Source organism: Aplidium turbinatum, chromosome 15 (assembly GCF_918807975.1).
Source record: "Aplidium turbinatum chromosome 15, kaAplTurb1.1, whole genome shotgun sequence".
Taxonomy (NCBI): Eukaryota; Metazoa; Chordata; class Ascidiacea; order Aplousobranchia; family Polyclinidae; genus Aplidium; species Aplidium turbinatum.
In genome coordinates this window covers 11,043,229-11,065,000 of record NC_137486.1, presented here as the reverse complement: position 1 = coordinate 11,065,000, position 21,772 = coordinate 11,043,229, and the positions used below count along the sequence as shown (strand labels likewise).

The window sequence follows — 21,772 nt, the reverse complement described above, 5'->3', positions numbered from 1 at the left end:
CACCACTTCGTTGAAATAAATTCTCTAAAATGCCACTAGTTTCGTCAACTGGACAAAACTTGTGAAAAACGCAAAATATTTTGTCAAGCAGTGACTTTTGTTGCAGGGAGTAGCACACAAATGGGATATCATTACTATCCAATGTTAAATTTTAGCCCGAGGAGAAAAAGTGCACAAAATCTCGACTACAATATCAAATGCTTTCAAGCCATGACCTTCAATATCGTCGACCAAAACAAAAAACATTAATTGAAACGTTTTTTCCAAAAAGCAAGACATCCATTACACAAAGTAGAATACGCGCTTAAATCTTTTATGAGTAAAAATAAGGGACATAGATCTCCGCGAAAGTTGATTGATCGAACGTTTATTGCAAGCTTTAACAGTGCGAAAGTTGAAAAAACTGTCACTGCAAATACGCGTAAAAGTCACTGATAGACTCAGCTGTCAAACAGCGAGTGATAATAAAGAGCAGCTACAAATTGTGTTTTATCTTCCGGCCAATGAAATAGTGTGCGGTGCAAGCAATGACGGATTGGTAACGTGCAACAGTCAATCCACGCTGGCTCGTCTTACTTAGAGGTGATGCCAGTAGCGGCACAGTGCGTGTTGATGTCTATTCCGACGTAAGAAAAGCATGTACTGAGGTGAAAAATAACGACTTTAATACTCAGTTCTTCGTCTATAATATCATTAGGTATGCGTTGCAATGGATAAAAGTGTTGCAATAACGGATCACAGCAAGAAGACAATTCCGAGGAACATTTTTTTCATGCGCTGGTAGCGCAAACTGCTGCTTCATCACAAAGATAACAATTGAGGACCACAAACTAAAAATATATTCTTGAATGAAGCTCTGTTATCATTGTGTAACCAAGTGATTCGAAACAACGCGTTGTTGAAGGAGCAAACATTTTCTTTGTGTTCTCACAATCGAAGAGCTCTATTCGCCGCATTGTGTTGGGTGGAAAGTGGAATACCTACTTGCCACGAAGACAAAGGTTTTGTTTGAAAAGTAAACCATAATTTTAGTAAACCAACTGATAATTTTTATGAAAACTAATGCAACAAAGAACTGCAGGGCGGCCAAGTGAAGGTGCATTTTCACTTGCGTTTCCACACAGTGGCATGAGAAGCCGTCCACTGATGCTTTCTTGCAGTTTCACGAATTAAAAACGGCACGTCCAGTGAATCGACGAGAACAAAATGTCCACCCAAGATCGATTTCATTCTGTCAAACGCCCGGACTTCTTTCCCGTTTTCATCGAGGTAGCCTCCAAGCCACTTTGCCTAAAAAAGCAAATTCTAGGTGCTAGGCAATCAATGGCAATGTTTTATAATAAAAATTTACTTGCGTACTTAAATCTATTTATATATCACCTGCTGTTTCTTAAAGGTTATAATACCTATAGGTAGTTTTATACTCAGTTACTCAGCTTCGGGGAATGAGAAGATAAGGTTCTCATCACACAAGGCCTTCTGCACTATAACGAGAGTACGGTGGCCAATTCTTTTCTCTCGGCCGTAGTTCCTTCAGCAATTCATCATCATCATTACGTTCCTTCCTCGTATTGAGGGTTGGATACAATGCGCCATTGTTCTCGACCATGAGCTGTTCGTACTGCATTTTCATAACTTAATTTTGTCCATTTAGTGATGTTTGATGTCCAAATCATTCTTGGTCTACCTTTGTTTCTTTTACCGTTTATCTTGCCTTCTACTAATGATCTTTGTAACGAGTTTTGCCTTATTGTGTGTCCAAAATACTTTAATTTTCTTCTTTTGACTATTTGTAATAGAATTTTGCTTGAATTAAATTCAGCAATTCCGCCCACCTAATTTATGACACCCTGGGTAGAGATGAGCGATGTTTTTTTAACAACCAGCTTAAGCCGAATGTCGAACCAGGATTGCATTGCTGGAAAGCCCGCGCCTTATTCGCTGGGCCATCCCACCGCTTTATATAATGGGTATCACAAAGATAAAGAGTTGTAAACTACTGACAACATTCCACTAATTCTGTAGTGAAAATATCTTTGGCTTCATTTGCGCCATTTACAACAGCAAGAGGAAAACCCATGCTTTGCGAAAGCTTTTTAACGTTGTTGTAATGTTTGTGTCGTGATCATCCACTACGAAAGAATGAGTTTCAGCTGAAAAAAATAATCCAATTTCATCACAACTCTTATGAAGCATACCTCAAATTGACTGCATTATTCTTTTTCATAGTCTGATATCTAACATCTTACCTTCACTGTATAATCTTCCAGAAACGTATATGGAGACAGAATGATGCAAATCCCACCAGGCGCTACCAGACTTGAAAGGCGCAACAGAAAGTCTGTTGGATTCGGCAGACGACAAATTAAATTGGCCGCAAGAACGCATCCAAATTTCCCGAGGTCTAATGGAAGATTGCAAGCATCGCCTTGTTGAAAATGACACCTTTGACGATTCTGTGAAAGGAACATTCAAATTTTATTCCACAAAACATGAGAGACTTCCTTGTAGCCATGAAAAACACATTTTTACATACTGTATTTACTCTTAGTGTATGATATTCTTTGCAAAACTTCTGATCTGAACCAAAATAAATAAATACAGTTATCTTTCATGATCAATGACCATTTTTAGGAATCAGAGGTTCAGCTCTTTACTTGTGAAGCAATCCGATCAGCGACGTCCAATGGATGGAATACTTTACAACAAAAGCTAAAATCTTAAAGCTGACAATATGCGATGGCTTTCGACCTCTTATCAACCACAGCAAAGTTAGATATATAAATTTATTTTTTAGCTTATTAAGCTTTCTGTTTCAGTAACCATGCCTCGATTTTAATAACTTTTACTTGCATTTGAATGTAAGCGGCAGAATAAGCTTAGATTCTCTAAAGAATATTGCTAATAGTAGTAATAAATCGTTTTGAAACAACATCAAAGACCAAAAAAAAAGTTATTTATTACCAAATCTGTTGGCACTTGGGCCTCATGTTTCGTACACAAAACTCCTTCAGTAGATATTTCATATTCCATCTTTCCAGTTTCCTTCAAAGCATTGCACGTTTTCACAAAACCATGACTGTAATCAATTCCAATGACCTCATCAAATTGTTTTGAAAGCTCAAACGATGCTCTACCAACAGCACATCCAACATCCAGTGCCCGGTTTGGTATTGTTGACTGAAAATCACAATTAATTGTACTTAAATAACTTTGAAGAAAAAAATCTATTTATATATCTCTCTTATGCCATGGTAATAACCTGATTAATATAAAAATAAACAAATCAAACACTTCAGGATGGGCAAATCAGAATACTATATTAAAAATAGATTTTCCCAAATGTTTCAGGCTCACTATTTTGGTTGTCACTACTTGCTTGCACCACACTGCACAAAGAATTATTTTTCATAGATGCATAGCCATCACTCAGTCCCCAAAACAGACTTACAAAACTGATTGTGTATTTAAAAGGATTTTAAACACTTTCCAACTGAAGCAAAATTTTGTGTCGACATGAAATTAGTTTTTTTCATGAAAAACCTTGTTTACATTCACTTTGAATCCCTTTCAAAAACTTTGCAAAAAGCAACTATATCTGACTGTCCATACTTGAACAGAGTTGAGTACACTCAAGTTACTTGCTATTATGCAAATGTGTAACATAATTTACATATCGATAAGTAAAAAAACTTACGGAAGCCTTATAATATTGTAAACAAATATCTGCAGTCCTTTTTGGAAAATCAAACCCATTTTGGGGCCCATCAAACATGCAATTCACTGAAGGACCTCCATAGTTGAAAGCAAGGTATTCATTGAGAAGTTTAACCGATTCATAAGGATTATCAGTTTCTCCCTTTGTCTTTGAGGAGAAGCATTTTTTTCTCTTTGCTAGTTGATACAATTGATAAACTGCAACTCCACTACCTGAAGCAAAACAGTGCAAGTAAGTTACATAAATCAAATTATCGATTTACATTTCTTCATGCATAAATAACTCAAAGGTGATATTCAACATAACCACTTAATGGCAATGTAAACAGTGTGTATGAAAAAACATATGTATAATTCAAATACATTCACTTTAATTTTACGAAGTTAAAAACGTTACAAAAAATAAAGTGGTGTGTTGTATCTTAAGGTTGAATGGTTGATATATGACTTATGAAACATAGCAGTCAGCATGCAAAAAACATTAAGTACTACCATTATTAAAAACTGGATGATTTTTCTATGCAGTTGCATTTTAGACAACACCTGCGTCAGTGTTTTAATAGCTTCAACAGATAAGAGAAAAGCATTCAAAGAGGCATTTTCAGCTCTAGGGAAAATATTTCCCCAAGCAATTCCTTTTATTTGCATTCAGAATAAATTTGTAGTAGACATTACATCTAGACAAACTTACCAGCCACAATCATGGTTCCAACACCCCATTTCCATGCACATGATGACAACCAATCACCTTTACAATTGAACATGATATTTCACAAGTACACAGTTAGGTGCCACTAATCAACGCAATTTTCACAGCTAAAAACAAAAATGCAGTGCCTATTCCTTCAGACGCTATATTCGCACATTCACTCGACAATGACATATTCTTTTCATTCACCTCGTTTAAAATTTAAAACGAGAGAACAATGATAAAAAAATTGCGAGTATAACTTCTAATTTCCAGAGTTTTTATCAACTTAGCCTGTAGTGTGGATTGTACGTTCTTTGTTAGGTTGGTATTCCAAACGATATCAGTTCAATACCAGTACTGACCGAAAGAGTTTTTTTCAAAACTACATTCTAATTGAAAGCAACTCAATCGTTACCGGTACTGCTTTGTTGTGATGAATTTTTAATCTAAGTACTAAGTAGCCTACAGCCCAGTTTTTATGTCTTTTCAAATATGAGTAGCCTAATAATAAAGTTAGAATTTGCTTGAACTTGAGAATTTCTCTAGGTAGTAAGTTTTTGTTTGTTATAAGAGAATGTGACCATATTTTCTGAACGAACTTGCATGTGATCGTTATTTCAACACACTACATTTTTGCTGTTAACAAGTTAGTTTGGTGGCTGTTAAAAGTAACAATATTGTTTAAAAAATAATTTCATCAATGTTCAGTTCAGTTTGCTTTTATTTCTGATCATCACAACGAAAAACAATAGCCTATATACCAAACATAATAGACGTCTAGAAAAAGGTAGACGCGATACAACGTAGACGTTATAACACGATTAAACCAAAACAGAACAATTAGGTTTAAATATGACACGGTCGCAACAGTTAGTGTATAATTTAGAAGTTTTAATTTTGTAATCTTTGTGTTGTTGCTTCTGCCTTCATAGGTATGTTTAGCCTATTATGAATGTGAGACTTGTCGTTTTACAAAAAGATATGTTGCTGATATATATATAGGCCTGTGGCACACCTGAGCGCATATTGAGTCATGTTCGACTGAACGTGTGCATAAATTATAGCCTCAGAGGCTATATTCACAATATATGGTAAATATAGCCTCTATCAAACAAAAAACATTAAACTTTGACTAGCCTTTTAGAGTTTTGCAAAAGCGTCAAAACTAGGGCAAATGCAGACCTCACCATCTCACTAATGTCTTAATGAGAAACTTTTTCAGTCCTAGGATAAAGATTCAATCAACCAATAAAATACATCTAACATGACACTTTGATACCAGAAGTTATGACTGGGAGAAGCTAACAAGTCAAATTCCAACTTAAAAGATTTGGCATTTGTTAAATATACTTGCTTGAATTCTTCATGCGAATAAAAATAAAAGAACGAGCACAAAAGATCCTAATTCACAAATCACAAGTCAAATAGAGTCAATGCAAGGTTGACTTTTCGGGTTCGGACTTTCGTTGAGCATGAAAAATAATAATTCAAAGTCCAGACTCAGTGTTGCCAGACGGCCACTAGAGAATTCCACAACAGGTAGGCGAGTGGTTAGCATTATTTAAATTTGACATGCAAGACCTGACTTCACATCTATGGTTGTTTAAACCTGATAGAGTTAGTTAGTTTGATAGATTTTTAGTCACGCAGAGCGAATCAAGATATTTGAAGATTTGTCGGCAGCAGTGGCCGAGTGGTTAGCACGTTGGGCTCGCAGTCGAGAGCCTGCATGTTCGACTCCAGCCACCCGCACTTGCTGTTGTTTCTCTGAGCAAGAAACTTTACGATAATTGCCTCTACCCAGTGATCGATTTCGAGTAATGGGTAGTCACAAATTTAAGTCATAAGTAGAGTAGACAACCGGAAACAGACATTGCCGTCGGCTGCAGCGTGGGTCAGGTGTACGTAGCCTACGTTGGAAGGCGTACACCGATGCATAGCGCTGCAATCCGCTTTCCCGCAATGCAGGATAAAGATAATAAAACAAAGATCTTTTCAGTGTTGTTTTCGTGTTTCTTTAATCGTAGCTTGAAAGTGCCGCCCGCCTTCCCCTAGCTACGCCACTGGGGGTAGTCCAGTTGGTGAAGGAAAGGCGGCCGAGAAAACTACGGAAAATGCTTTATGATCTGGTTTTTGAATAATTATCCTCGGACTGACAAAGCCTTGATAGGTTATTTCTGGTAAATTTGCACACTTGTAGAGGCTTTTGACGCAGGGCTGGTTACCGAGATTGGCAGAGAGGAATTTCCGATTGTTGTTGTCGGGGAATTATTCCATTCACTAGGTGCCGCTGCATGGAGAGCATTCCTGAAAGGTTATGCTCAAAGCGACAAAAAGATGGAGTTCATCACGTGAAAAAAAACAAGGTTGGCAATTGGCATCTATAAAGTAGAACAAATGGAAGAGAACCAACGCGTAGTCAGGGGGGTGACAAATTGCGCCTCCCTCCGATACCTATGTTTTAAAAATCACAGTTTTTTACAGCATAATTTGATAAAGCTTTATTATTAGCCTAGACCTAGACGGAAAGCGTATAGCCATCTAACTAACTGTGGTCGTTCACATAAGTTGTAAGATCGTATAGCGATGCGGGTTGCCTGATGAAACACCCGATCCACACGGAGATGATTCTATTCGAATGGTCTGCTCGCACACCACCAAGAAACTGAATGAGTCGTTCTATGTTCGAAAAACACACAATTGTCTGGCCAAAACACTCAATAGATATTGTCTTCGTCTCGTCGCGGTTTTTCTGTGGGAAAAATAACCGTGACTTTAATACGTATAAAACCAGTAGCGTTGACAGGGGGTTCATGAGATATTTTTGGACCCGGGATATTTTTAGGGGCGCAAAAACTAGAAGAAACAAGGTATCTTTGGATACAATGCGTTTTACTCATAAATATCTTAATTTGGGGGACAAGGATCTCATTGGTACCGGGCAGTGGCGGCTGGTGCTGTTTGTGATCAATGGGGCTGCAAACGATTTCACGGGGTCTGGGAGTTCCCCCGCAGAAAAATCCCATTAAATTTTGTGCGTTGTAAGCATGCTTTTACACCAAATTTTAAAAAAATGCATTCAAACTTTGTTGAAAAGTTGATGTACGGTATTCCTAAGCTGTATTTAAAAAAACTAACTTAACAGTATTGCTTCGGAGACAAACTATACTAGTATTGAGCTTAGTCTTGATTAGCCTAGCCATTGCATACAAGGTTCAAGTGATTTTGAGATGCTCTAACCCTTTTTATAACCTGTTGAATACCGTACCCTAACTCTACAGCTAACACTTCTACATTCGTGGCTTATCGCTACTTTGCGAAATAAAAATTAACTTTAAAAAGTTTGTAAGGTTATTCGGTTAGGTGGGGCTGTTTTCCATGCAGCCCCAACAGATTCAAAATTTTTCTGTAAAATACCAAAAGAGGTGGAGCTTCAAGGATAGTTTTTAGCCAATCAGAGCGATTGAAATCCAGAATCTCGGGCTGCAAAGAAGTTTGCCCAAAATCGGTGTTACCAAACGAAACTTTTAATATTTTAATTTTCGATCCGCAATTCTTAAGTGAAAAAAGTAACCAGGTCGGACAAACACAAAGGAAAACATAATTTCCCTCTTCACTTTCTTTCAGGTGGGGCTGCAGCTCCAGGGCACGAGCCGCCACTGGTAGGCTACCGGGCCCAAAATATATTTTTAAAGGCCCTGATAAAAATAATTACAGTAAAATATGGACATCATATATTAGCCTACGGTATACTAAATTTTATATGAGATGCACAGCTGGTTAACAAATTATACAAGCTACGAATAAAAGTGAAAATCATATTCACTGGATGTTGAAAACCCTCCTTTTCAGAATCGAATTATACGGTGGTATGCTTAAATTCGTCTGTATGTGGTGGTATGCTTAATTTCGTCTGTATGTGATAACACCGAAAAAATATTCTTCTGGAAACGTCTTTCAAGAATTGTATTTCAGCAAAAAATAGCCACTGGCTGTCGAAATTGGAATGCAACGCGATACACCACTAAAAACTTGTCAGTGTCACCACAATACAAATTACTGAGACAAAAGACGGAAATTTCGTCTAGTTGGTAAGCACAAACAAACAGTTAAATCTTCGACCAACTTTTCAAAGCGACAATTTTAAATGACAAAACTGACTTGATATATTTCAAACGCACTTAACCAGCTTCTGTGACGTAACAGTGATAAGCAGTTCCAGTACCAGGTACATTTGGCTTAGGCTACGCAAGATTTCGCAATTCAAGATTTAAAATGATGAAATATTTCACAAGTGTTTCAAATGATGGTGAAATCTGTGTTCATTTTAAAAAATATTCCATTACGTAAGACGCCAGCTAGGTTAAGTAGACCATAACGGTTTTATGTGACGTTTGATTTGGTGAACGATTGTCCGGAACACCAGTTTAAAACTTTAATATCATTATATCCTTTTTATTACAACAAATCCCTGATTAGAACCTATGGACAATTGAATATTAGGCTTACACATAGATCTTAACAAAAACTACAGTGATTGTGCATTGTGCAAAACAGCTAGAACTTTACAATGTAGAGGGAGACTGGGGCAAGTTGAGCCATCGGGGTAAGTTGATCTACTTTCTATAAAAAAAAAAAACGGAATAGACTGTAATCTCAATAGCGCCACCAGCACATTCGCGCGTTGCGTGAGCAATGTGAAGAGCAGCAAATTCAACTAAATGATGACAAAGCCGTGATCAAGACATCAGAAATAAAGTTCATGGGGCACCTTATTTCCAAAAATGGCATAAAACCCGACCCCAGCAAAGTAGAGGCGATCAAAAACATGCCATCACCCTCCGATGTTTCAGGCATCAAACGATTTTGCGGCATGGTGCAATATCTGGCTCGATTTATGCCAAACTTCACAGATGAGTTAGAGCCACTACGAAAACTCACTTGCAAAGGGGTGGAGTGGAATTGGGATGATGATTGCGAGAACGCAATGAAACAAGTCCGAGCAAAGATCAGCACAGCCCCAGTGTTGACTTTCTACAACCCATAAGATGATTTGACATTGCAGGTCGACAGCAGCAAAGATGGCGTCGGGGCTGTCTTACTACATAATGGCAAACCAATCGAATATGCCTCGAGTGGGCTAACTGTTGTTGAAAGAAAGTGGGCCCAAATTGAAAATGAAACACTTTCTGTTGTGTACGGACTCGAACGATTTGACCTGTACCCGTACGGACGAAAGGTGTTCGTGGTCAATGACCATCGACCGATTGAGACAATTCTAAAAAAGCCCCTTAGCCAAGCCCCACGACGTTTACAAGCTTTGATCATGCGATTGAATCGCTACTCTATTGACTTCAAGTACGTCCCAGGAAGCTCGCTTGTGATAGCTGATACTGTACTTTAAGTCGAGCTTACCCCAAATTGAGTAACACCCAACAACCCATCACCCATGTCATGGCTATTTCATCATTTAATGACATATCATACCCGACAAAAACTTGTAACTGATTAAAGATGCCATGTTGCAAGACCAAGAGGCGAAAGACCTCTAACAAATATTCAAAACGGATGGCCGCTTGACAAAAATAAGCTCACCGATAATGTTAAGCCGTATTTTTCACTGTGTGACACTTTAAGTTGTGATAAGGGTTTGGTGTTGAAAGGTGAACGTTTTTTGTGCCTAAAATGTGTCGTAGTCTTTTTAAAAATCACTTGCACCGAGCTCATCTTGGTTACGCCAGCGTGATGCGCAGAGCGCGGGAAACCAAGTTTGGCTGGGTAATTTAGGGTGGGGTGAACCAAAAATTTTGCTTTGTCTCGTTGATATTTCTTGTGGAACAACATAAAACGACCAGAAACCGAATTTGAGGAAATTTTGATCTTGGGAACCTACCCACTTCTGGGGTTGAAAATTATGCCTTTTTCGAAAAATATGCAAAACATAATAATGCTTATGAAAATAGAACTTTAAAGACACTTTTTTTTGGCTATGTTCAATATTCTATTTTACATTGCACTAATAATGACTTGGACTAGCTTCTAATACAAGTTTTGTTTAGGTTTTGAGATTCGATTGCTTTAATTTTTTTGCAAAAACATGCAATTTTTTTCAAAAATCGAATACCATTGCATTTTAAAATCAGTTTTGGGAATATAAAATGACAGTCATGCAAAATCAATTGGATTCAACAGTCACTAATTCAATTGTAACACAAATATACTAGCACTTGATTTTAGTGTTAACAGTATCTACAAATGTGCTTGGCTGTAGTGCGCCTTTGTATCTGCAGCAGGAATCAGATTCCTGGAAGCTATACCAGCACGAATGAATCCATGTCTTCTATCAAACCCACACACTTTGTACGATGCATCAGTCACCATTTTCACAATTCTTTCTACTGATTGGGAGCAGTTTGGTAAGCTTTTCACTTCTATTTTGCTTTCACGATATGAGATGATGTAATCAGATGTAATTGTGGTTGTGAAGATAGGTTCATAACATAAATATACGGTGATGTCGGAATAATGGTTGGCCTCATAATTTATCGTTGGAACAACAAACTTCCGAACGGATCTATCACCAATATTTGCCCCATTGCGATTTTTCAATATTGCCATGACTGCATTTTCTCGAACTTTTCTGGTGGCATCCGCAAGTATTGCCATTATCATATTTTCAGAGTGTGCTGCGGTCGTAGAAGTAACTACACTCCGTGTTAGGGGCGAGCGCCTCTACCAATCTTTTGTTAGCTCTTCAGATAGTCAAACAACACCCTCAGCCGCCAAGGCTTTTCTGGAAAGACTCGATGCAAAAAGAAAAGAACGCTGGACAGAGACCATCCAATCTCTCGCACTCAAGCCGTACAGCGTAGAGCACACTCAATAACCTTATGGGACGATCAAGAAAATCACCCCGACAATGTCCCATTCCTGCTAATAAGATCGCATCGCAGGTAATAAAAAATGGGATAGGCCTATATAAGCCGTGTATTGTAACCATATCTTCGATCGGTTTGTTACCAAAGAAGTGACAAAGCTTTGGGAGATCAACACACCAGACCAGGAGAGCATTTCAGGAGAGCTCCTTCTCACGGAGCGAATTCAATGCTGCCCTCAAGCACCTAAAACCTGGTAAGGCCTCTGCTCCAGGTAGGATATGTCCAGACCTTATCATGCACGCTGGTTATGTTCTTAAGTCCTGGTTATGCAATTTCCTGTCGTCCTGCTTGTGCCGCCTTAAGATTCCTAAAGTATGGAGAAGATCTCTGGTCGTCGCAATCCCTAAGCCATTAAGCCAAACAAACCACTAGACGATGCAAATCGCCCCATTTCCTTGCTCTGCATCCCTTTCAAGATCCTTGAGAGACTGATCTACGCCCGTGTCAAACCAATAATTGACCCACTGTTTCCCAAAGAACAAGTTGGTTTCCGACACCGGAGGTCAACTGTAGACCAAGTCACACTACTAACTTAAGATATTGAGGAGAGCTTCTCGGCAAAAAAGAAAGCGGGGGATGTTTTATCCACCTAACAGCAGCCTATGACACTGTTTGGCACCGTGGCCTAGTCTACAAGCTACTCCGCCTACTCCCTGACAGGCACATGGTCAAAATGATCATGGAACTCATCCACAACAGGAGTTTTACCCTTGCCACCGGAAGCAGAAAACCAAGTAGACTACGGTGACTCAAAAACGGTGTCCCACAGAGATCAGTCTTGGCTCCCCTCCTTTTCAACGTCTATACGCACGACCTACCATCAACAACATCTGACAAATATGCATATGCTGATGACTTGGCCATCTTGTACTCTGCGAAAGACTGGCAATCATTACAAACGACGTTTAGCCAAGACATGACGACCATATCTGGATACCTTCATCAATAGAAACTGAAGCTCAGCGAAAGTAAAACTGTGACGGCAGTCTTCCAAGTCAACAACAGGGAGGCAAAACGTGACCTGAAAGTGACCGTTAACGGCAGAATTCTGCCGCCCTGCCCAGAACCAACATACCTTGGGGTTACACTTGCCAGGTCACTCACATACCGTTTGCAGTCACTACGCAAAAAGCTGACATCTCGCGTCGCCCTGCTGAGACGTCTGGCAGGCACAACTTGGGGTGCAGGTGCTGACATCTTGCGCACTGCAACCCTGGCTCTGGTTCACTCCACTGCTGAATACTGCGCCCCTGCCTGGTGCCGCAGTGCCCACACCCGCCTTATCGACAGCCTAATCAACGACGCATTGCGAACTGTGACTGAAGACTGAATGCCTGCGCCCAACTCCAACAGAGTACTTACCAATCCTTGCAGGCATCCAACCTGCTGAGCTCCGTCGAAAGGGAGCCATAATACACCTGGCTCGCCGGGCGGGGGATCCTAACCACTTGCTCCATGCAAAACTCAACATCCCACCTCAGGAATCTCCCCGGCAAATAAAGTCAAGACACCCCTTTGTGCCAGCTGCTGTTGAATTACTACATCCATTCAACAATCATGCCATCAGCGCAGCACACTTCATGGAAGATACTTGGAAAGCAGCGTGGTGCGCCACCGACACCAAACTACATGGTTTTATACCCCACCCGGTGGCGCGCCCCCCTGGTATGGACCTGCCTCGGCCGACTTGGTCAAGCTCAAAAGAATCCGAACCGGAGTCGGTCGCTTCCACTCCAACATGCACAAGTGGGGTCTGGCTCCCTCATCGGCCTGCGAATGTGGAGCGGAGGAACAAACTGCTGACCATGTTGTTCTCGAATGTCCCATATACAAGGTACCAAATGGAACGCATGGTATAGCAACGCTGGCCGAAGCTACACTCACCTGGCTCTCCACCACCTGCCCTGAAATTTGATCTAGTTTCAAACGAAAGAAGAAGACCGTCTCTATCAAATTGTCAAACAATCACAAAAGGGTAAACGACTATTTGACGCGGCACTTTTCGACGAGGCCCTATTCGACAAGGAAACTATTGAATGCGGGAATTATTGGCCTATACAAAACTAGATAGTGTAACTTTTGACTTTGGTAAATTTTTAGAAAAAATCAAAGATTTTTACACTTTTTATGATTCATTTCCCTACTTTAATTTGCATCTATTGGCCCCATATTGGGAAAAACACCTAAGTAAACTAATAGTTTTAGGTATAAAAGAACTATTACAATATTATATCAACTTCAAATAATGCGAAAAAAACTTTGAAATTTTAGGGATATTTTGAAATATTATGAAATTTCAACTCAAAAAGTGGGTAGGTTCCTGTTGTCAAAAATCGCTGAAATTTTTTGTGTGATGTTTTCTCAAACCTCCACAAGAAATATCTGCGAGAGAATGCTCAAATCCAAAATTAGTACGTTTTCACCCCACAGAGATCAGTCTTGGCCAAGGGTATGGCCAAGGAAATCAGCGAAATTGCTGATAGCTGCATCATCTGTCAGGAGCTCAAACCAAGTAACCAAAAAGAGCCTTTAAAACAGCAGGATGAAGGCTCATATCCTTGGGAAAAGTGCGGTGTTAACATATTTGAAGTGAATGGTAAAAGTTTTCTTGTCGTTGTGGATTGTTTTTCAAATTTTTTTGAAATTGACCTTTTGACCCAAACTACCAGTAGCCTATGCAAGTTATTTGTTGTATCAAAAAGCATTTCGCACGATATGGAATTCCCAAAATAATTGTATCTGATTGTGGTTCGCAATTTTTAGCTTGTGAATTTAAACGTTTCTGCAAAAAGTGGAGCATTTCACGCGTTACTTCCTCACCTGGCCATCAAAGGGAAAACGGGAAAGCCGAAGTTGCGGTGAAATCAGCAAAGCACCTCTTTCGCACAACAACCCAAAACCATGAAGACCAACATTTGGCCCTTTTAGAACTCAGAAACACCCCGAGACAAGATGTTAAGATCAGCCTGGCAGAGACCGTATTTGGAAGACAGGCCCGTTCCGTTTTTCCCACTGTTATTAAAAGCACTCCCACGAAAAGGTTCTACCCCGAACGCAGAGAAACTCGACGTGAAACCGTACTCCGCCACTATAACAAAACAGCTAAAAATCTACCCTCTCTACTCCCGGGTGACCCCATATTTTTCCAATCCCCAGAAAAAAGTGAATGGCGGAAAGGCGAAGTTGTCAAACGCACTGGCTCCCGCACATACATTATCCAATCTTCAAATGGCAGAACGTACACACGAAACCGAGTACATTTACGAAAGGACCGAAATCAGAGGTCCCCCCGCTCCCATTCCTACGACGACACGTTAATGCCTTTTTCTCCTAGTTCTGCACCTAGCCCTTGCAGTCCCAGCCCAAACAGCAGCGAAGCAAACAAACAAAAAAATTCTGGCCCAGGGGGGAGACCCACACGAACCCACCGCCTACCAATTAGGTTACGCAAATATGTTGTTTACTGAATTGTTATCGTGTTTACAAGCACTGTCACGAATAGCCAAATTACCGTTATAAAGAAATTTTGTTAAATAAGGGGATGTTGATGAGTGATCCGCTTTTACACGAATCAGTGTGATTTTACCTTGTACTTCGCGTGATCAAAATGCCTTTTTCATTATTCTTATCGAGAGTAGTGTTGGCATGAAAGCTCGTTGTGATTTAGACTGTATATAGCTGTGAATACAATTTGCTATGTTAAGAGTATGTTGTGGTCCTTGGCTCCCTATTAAACATGTTAACAACAGCATGTCCATAGAAAAAAAAGCTTACAGCAAAGGATGCCATAAATGTGGTGGACGTAACCATTTTTCTAGCGTGTGTAGGAGATTAAATGACAGTACGGCAAGACATGTCCCGTCCATGAAATTGGTGCACAAAAGGAGGAAGTAGGTTTCCTCAGAATCTCATCAATTAGCAGCAACGAGGAGTATACATTAGGGTTATGATTTAAAAAAAAAAATTCAAAATTTAGTGAGTCCTGTAGTCACAAATGATGAACTTTTATGTCCTGATTTGAAAACTCACAAAAGTTAAGACTGTTTAAACAAAAATCTCCCGCACTAAATTTTTCCAGATTTCAATGTATGAAGGATGGGCTTTCTTTTGTAGATATAGAGTTATAGACTATATAATATATATATCGACTAATTTGAATTTGCCTGAAACAATTTCAATTGCGAAGATTTGAAATTTTATTTTGGTAAATTGTGATTGCACAGATTAAATTATTCATATCATGGCTTACCACAAGTCAAGTGAATCTGTTGAGAAGAATGTGGTATTCTGGACGAAAAATCTTGCTGTAAAGCCAACAAGAAGAAGAAACATGCCAATGATTGAAACCCTGAGTAATTATGTTCGCATTCCCAAAAAGAAAGACATTATTTGGCAATACCACTCACTTTTGGACCAAGCTAAGGACAAGACTACAAGAACGATTCTTATAGCTGATGAATTAGGTGTTCTCTGGGCAAAATTGAACTTTCCAGCGGTTACAAAGCAAACAATAATCTCAAAGCTCCGGAAGTTGATGGAGAAACAGGAGAAAAATAGAAAAACAAAAATGGATTCATTTAAAGATGAAACAGAAAACCTGTTTGACATAACCAAGATAGAAGGAGAGTGGCTGTACCAAAAAGACAAAAAACTATATAACCTACACTACAACTTGAATCTAAAGAAAAAATTGGCTATACAACCAACAAAACTGCTCCAAAATCGTCAATCTACCCTTCAAAGAGAGTGCGAACATCAAGTGCTTCACATACCAGTACCAATGTGGCTTCACATCATGTCACACCAAATGAAGAAGATGAGACGACATCAAGTGATGTCGAGAGTTGTACAAGTGATGCAGACAGTACTATGGCAGAATACTGTGACAATGTTACCCAGTCAAAACCAGTGTTGCATTTTTCTACATCGCATGCATCAAAATTGGTTATATGCAATTCTCTTTCAACCAACAAAGCAGCAGTTGTCTGTGCTAGCCTGGCTGATGATGGAATCAGTGTTCCCCCCACACCATCACAATCTGGTGTTTGGAGAGCAGTCATAAGAGATGGCAACAATGCAAAGCTAAAATTAAAATCAACTATGAAAGAGGAGAATAATTTTTGTTTACACTTTGATGGAAACAAGATTGGCACACATGAATACCAGGTAGTATGCTTGAAAAGTCCATCAAGAGAAATCAAACTGGGTGTTCTAAAATGCGAAAGTGGAACAGCTTAAGATATTTTTAACAGTCTAGAAAACCTATTTGATGAATATGATGCATGGAAAATTTTGAAAATGATCATATGTGACACAACATCTGTTAATACTGGACGGTTGAATGGCGTTGTTGTGAAACTGCAAAATGCAAAGATCAGCAAGGGTTTTGATAAACCACAGTATATAGATTGCCAACATCATATTCTTGATCAAAGCATGTATTAGAGTTCTTCAATCCAACGTCTTCAACAAAACCAACTCTCAACTATAAATTTGTAGATGATGTGGTGAAACACTACGAAAACTTGCAGCAATCCTATGAGCCAGAAATTGAGATGGAAATGGTTGAAAATCCAGGATGGAGGGATGATTTTAAGTTTCTCTTTGAGTTGTGCAGAGCATTCCGCTTCTTCAAAGAAAATGGTAGATTTCCACTAATCAAATGGCATAAACTTCCATCTCTACACAATGCTAGATGGAATTCAAGAGCCATTTATGCTATGATTGCCTACTTCCTCATCCCTAGATAGAGAGTAATTCTGGAGATATCATGCTCATTCATCGCAAATGCGTGGCAGGAAGCCTGGTTTTCTAACCAAAGGTTTAAAGATGGAATATACCAAAGATTATTTGATGCTATCTTTGAGCTCGAATGTCCTGGAGCCTTAAAGTGCCTTAAAACCCATTGGAATTTGGATAAGTCCGTTGTAGCCTAGATGTTCCATGCACGAGTCAAATTGATGAAAGAACTTTACCAGAAGTGCAAAAAGGACAAATATTTGAATATTAAATTTGTAGCAAAGAATAAGTTTTGAATTGTAATTTTTTTTACATTTGGACCAATGTCAAAAATTAAAGTCAATTTGTAAGGGTATTTCTAGCCATAACCCTAGTATTGTAGAAGATAATCACAAATTTTCTGTCTTGTTTAAACTAGAGTACTAGACAGACACAGGAGCCGAAGCCAACGTGATACCGTTGAAGTTTTTAAGTGCCATGACTGGTGCTAACTAAAAACCAACACTAAGCTTTGTGGTTTTAGAAATCGGAATGTGAAGCCTTTTGGCACTACCGTGATTAAATATGCAAATAAGAACGGTGATTATTTTGATTTATTGTGCTATGTTAATTGTTACTGATGTTGTAAACTTATCGAAATTTAATTTAGTTAAGCGAGTATATGTATGTACATTCACTACATAGTGAACCCTTACCATGTGATAGCATAAACACTAATTATGCCAATGTTTTTACAGGCGTTGGTACCTATGCAAAGGAGTGCCACATGCAGATACAGCCTAATGCACAACCTGTAGTTCAACATCATCAACAACATGATGAAATTCTTCGAAGTGTGCTTAACAGAGCACAGGACAAGGGTGTGAAATTCAACAAGGACAAGATTCAATTTAAAGTCAGTACTGTTAAATATAACGGAAATTTCGTTTCACAAGATGGGTTGAAACCAGACAACAAGAAAGTATCTGCCATAGCAGACAATCAGACATGTCTCAACCAAAAGATATTCCATCTCTGAAAAGATTTTTGAGGATAAAATACTTATCGCAGTATATCGCTCACCTAGAACCGAACTATGCTATGTCCAATTTTTGCAAAAATCACTTTTTCAACTTTTCTTGGGTTTTGGACATAGCTCTATCTGATGGCATGCTCAGATTTCTCTTATGTCAATTATTTTAGCTTTTAGCTTATGTTAAGTCCAGCAGAAATTTCAAAATTTTCAAACAGAACTGTGCTATGTCCTTCCCTGGACTTAACATAATGTCAACCTATTAACTGTGTCTGGACATAACATAGTATGTTGGACTTAAACTAGTTGCTACTTTTGACTGATTGAAAATGCTGGACATAATACATGTTGTGAAAAGGTGATCCTCTGGTTGATGTATTGATGGTAAATTTTCAGCACATTTTTGACATTGTGTCACTCAGGGATGACACAGGCTGTGTGTGTAAGGCTGGTTGCTATGGGTCATTTAAAACCAATCCTACCATAGTGACAATCACTGATTTTAGCCAAGTTGTTGACTTCAAAAAATTTGTGAATGATTCACCACAATACTCACATATCATTCGAGGCTCAGCTTTTGATTCTGGGGTCCACGTGTTTTAGGCGCAGACAGTTAAGCGCCGGTCAAATAGGTGCGCACACTGTGGCATCAGGATATTTAGATGCACAGCACTGTGGCGTCCACTCATTTAGGTGCTATTCCTAGTAAAGTCTGCAGATTGTATCAGCTCAGGTTTGGCAAAACCTAGTCGGAGTTTTGACGGAAAACTACGTTATTCTTCACTCAAGCCTACCACCCGCTTGAATATAGCCTACGGTATATTTTTTACTAAAGCTTTGCCAGATACAGCAGCTTCACTCACTGAAGCCATGACTAACCACAAATAAATGCACGCGCATTAACAAAACAACAGATTTTTTTTTCAATATAACATTTTGTGTGAAAAGCATTGCCCTACCTGCCAAGCTGATACAATCTGCAGACTTTACTAAGAATAGCATGTAAATGAACGGGTGCCACAGTGCTCCGCACCTAAATATCCTGACGCCAGTGTTGCCGCCTATTTGACCAACGGTCCAATGCCTAACTGTCTGCGCCTAAAAGACTTGCTCACTGATTCTGACGGTGAAAAAATACTGTGGACCAAGATTATGCAATTAAAGTTTTGCTAGGTAAATCCAGTCAAGCTATACTTCAAGTACAAATATTCAGAGTCGTCTTTCAGTGAGATAGACTTCATAAAATCAAGTCAACAGAGCAGCAGACGACTTGCAACTGAATTTTCATTGCCGTTAGTTATGGAACTACCCAAATGTTACAAATCACAGCTGGCAGTAAAAAAGGACAAAAAAGCCGATTTGATGAAATTATGCAAAAAAACCTCATTCCTCCACACCACCACCACTTTTATGCAGACATTCCAGAAGTACCGTAGCTGAACAGTGAACACCAATGCTAGTTTTGCTTTTGTTTCAGCTGGACTCATCTTGACTACAGTACTCAAAAGAACTGTTGAAAATTCTGAGATACTAAGTATCAATTTTGCTGATATTTAGGTTGCAGAGTTATTATCTTTCCTTGTAATTTCATTATGTTGTTTGTTCGTTCTGTAGATACTGTTAGAAATTAGCATAGAGATTTTATTTAACCATTCCTTGAATTCTAGTTTCATGAATGCATCACTGGTTTGTGAGAATGATTAAGGTTGTCAGATCAACTAATTTAGTAAACACAGTATTGTTTAATAACTTACAGTGTTATGATTGTGATGTTTTTTAATGTCCAGATGTTAATTTAGTTGAGCTGTTGGAGATTATTTCAAAGTCTGATGAAAGTTGGTGATTAGGCAGCTAAATTTGATATTCAGAAATCTCAGTTATGGTTCTATCTAACAAACGTGATTGCGGCATTGAGCAATAAATCTTTCAGCTATTTACTAGCTAGGTTTTTTGTGGAGGCCATGTACCAAAAGTCCAAATAAGACCTGGCACATTTTATAGCACTATTGCAGAAGATGTGTAAGAGTATGACAAAGAAACAATTGAACATAATATCACACAAGTGAAAAGATTGTGTAGTACCAAAACAGGAAATCATGGTTCTACACTGTAAAAAAGTTTACAACTGCTACCTGGATGCTTCCATCTCAATTTATAGCTCCATCTGAAATTGTTTCAATGTAAAAACAGTGGTTATAATACTTCATTCGATTTTATAAATATGCTATGTCCGTTATTTTATGAAATTACCAGTTAGAATTTTCAAAACCAAACAATGTTAAGTCCGTCCGATACTTAAAAAAAACACTATATTGCTCACCCTAGTGGTTAAAAAGTATCATAAATGATGCCCAACAACCAGCAAGATATTACTAGTCACACTGGTATAAAATATTGCATATATATCGGGAGATAATTTACATAAACCCAATTCAAAATCTATTTTCCTGTTTTTCTCAAAACTTGAAAAATGGACATAACATAGTTCGGTTCTAGGTGAGCGATATACTGAATAAGTCCACAATTACTGCACCCCTTCGTGAACCTTTGAAGAAGAATGCTGAATGGAAATGTACCAATGAACACAACAAAGCGATGACACACTTGAAAACTGTGTTGACAAGTAAGCCAGTTTTGTCGTTCTATGATGTAAACAATCCAGTAACAATTCAGTGCGATGCATCACAGAGTGGTATATGATCTTGTTTAAATGTTTATTGCAAAAGGGTAAAATCTGATGTAACCAGTGATCAAGAAAAAAATTATTTTGTCTACGATTCTGAAGAATTTAGCTTGGCTTCGCATCTTGATGATATTAGTGGAGAAAGTACAGAATACAATGTTGGTGACTTTGTTCTCGTCCGCTTTAAGGGCCTCTCTAAAGCTCACCAATACATAAGTAGAATTGAAGAATTTCAAGATGATAATATTGCTGCTAAGTTTCTACAAAATCTGTTCGTAGTGCCTTTGATGAAAGGGTTGCTTTTATTTCTAACCCGACGATGAGTGTGAGTTTCCGCCTGAAGATGTGGCGAGAAAGCTCTCGGGTCCGAATTCCGAAAGCAATTGGAAGAACTGCTCGACGGCAACAGAAAGTTGTTTTCAATAGCTGCAATCTTGACTTTTTGAACATTGAGTAGCAGCAAGTTCTGGTGACGTGAAACTTTATCAGCTGTTTGATAACCATTGCTAATAATGCAAAAACCTTATTGTTGATTGTGTTAATGCAAATATAAACTGGTATGTTTACAACATCATAAGATACAACAACATAAGATATACGAACGACACGGTACTAATCGCCACATCACACTCCAGTATACAAAACTTACTCTACATAGTCATTAAGCAAAGTGAGAACCTTGGACTTAATTTGATTGCAATGAAAACCTTCTGCATGACTATGTCATTAAAAGAAATAACTCCAGTATGCACAATCAAAATACAGAATACAACGGTCTCACAAGTAAATAGTTTCAACTATCTGGGTTCTATAATCACTTTGAATGGTCGATGCTGGAGCGATGTAAAATCAAGAATTGTACAATCCAAACAAGCTTTCAAGCTTTTCATCAAAATGGCCAAAATACTGAAACCTAACTCAATCTCTCTGATTACTAAAATAAGAATTTTACATGTGTACATTTGATCAGTTCTGCTATATGGTTGTGAATC

At 38.6% G+C, this 21,772-nt stretch overlaps 1 protein-coding gene across 1 annotated transcript in view; it reads right to left on the bottom strand.

The window, feature by feature from the left end:
* Window positions 1-4,535, bottom strand: part of LOC145784858 (uncharacterized) — a 4,753-nt gene extending 218 nt beyond the window's left edge. Inside the window, exons 1-5 of the mRNA XM_082596698.1 lie at window positions 4,409-4,535; window positions 3,698-3,930; window positions 2,965-3,180; window positions 2,250-2,456; window positions 1-1,290 (exon numbers count right to left, since the gene is read on the bottom strand). The exon at window positions 1-1,290 is cut by the window's left edge and continues 218 nt beyond it. Of these exons, the coding sequence (XP_082452824.1) occupies window positions 1,105-1,290; window positions 2,250-2,456; window positions 2,965-3,180; window positions 3,698-3,930; window positions 4,409-4,481 (915 nt within the window). The 5' untranslated portion in view covers window positions 4,482-4,535 and the 3' untranslated portion in view covers window positions 1-1,104. The remainder of the gene's footprint in view (window positions 1,291-2,249; window positions 2,457-2,964; window positions 3,181-3,697; window positions 3,931-4,408) is intronic.
* Window positions 4,536-21,772: the final 17,237 nt, after the last annotated feature.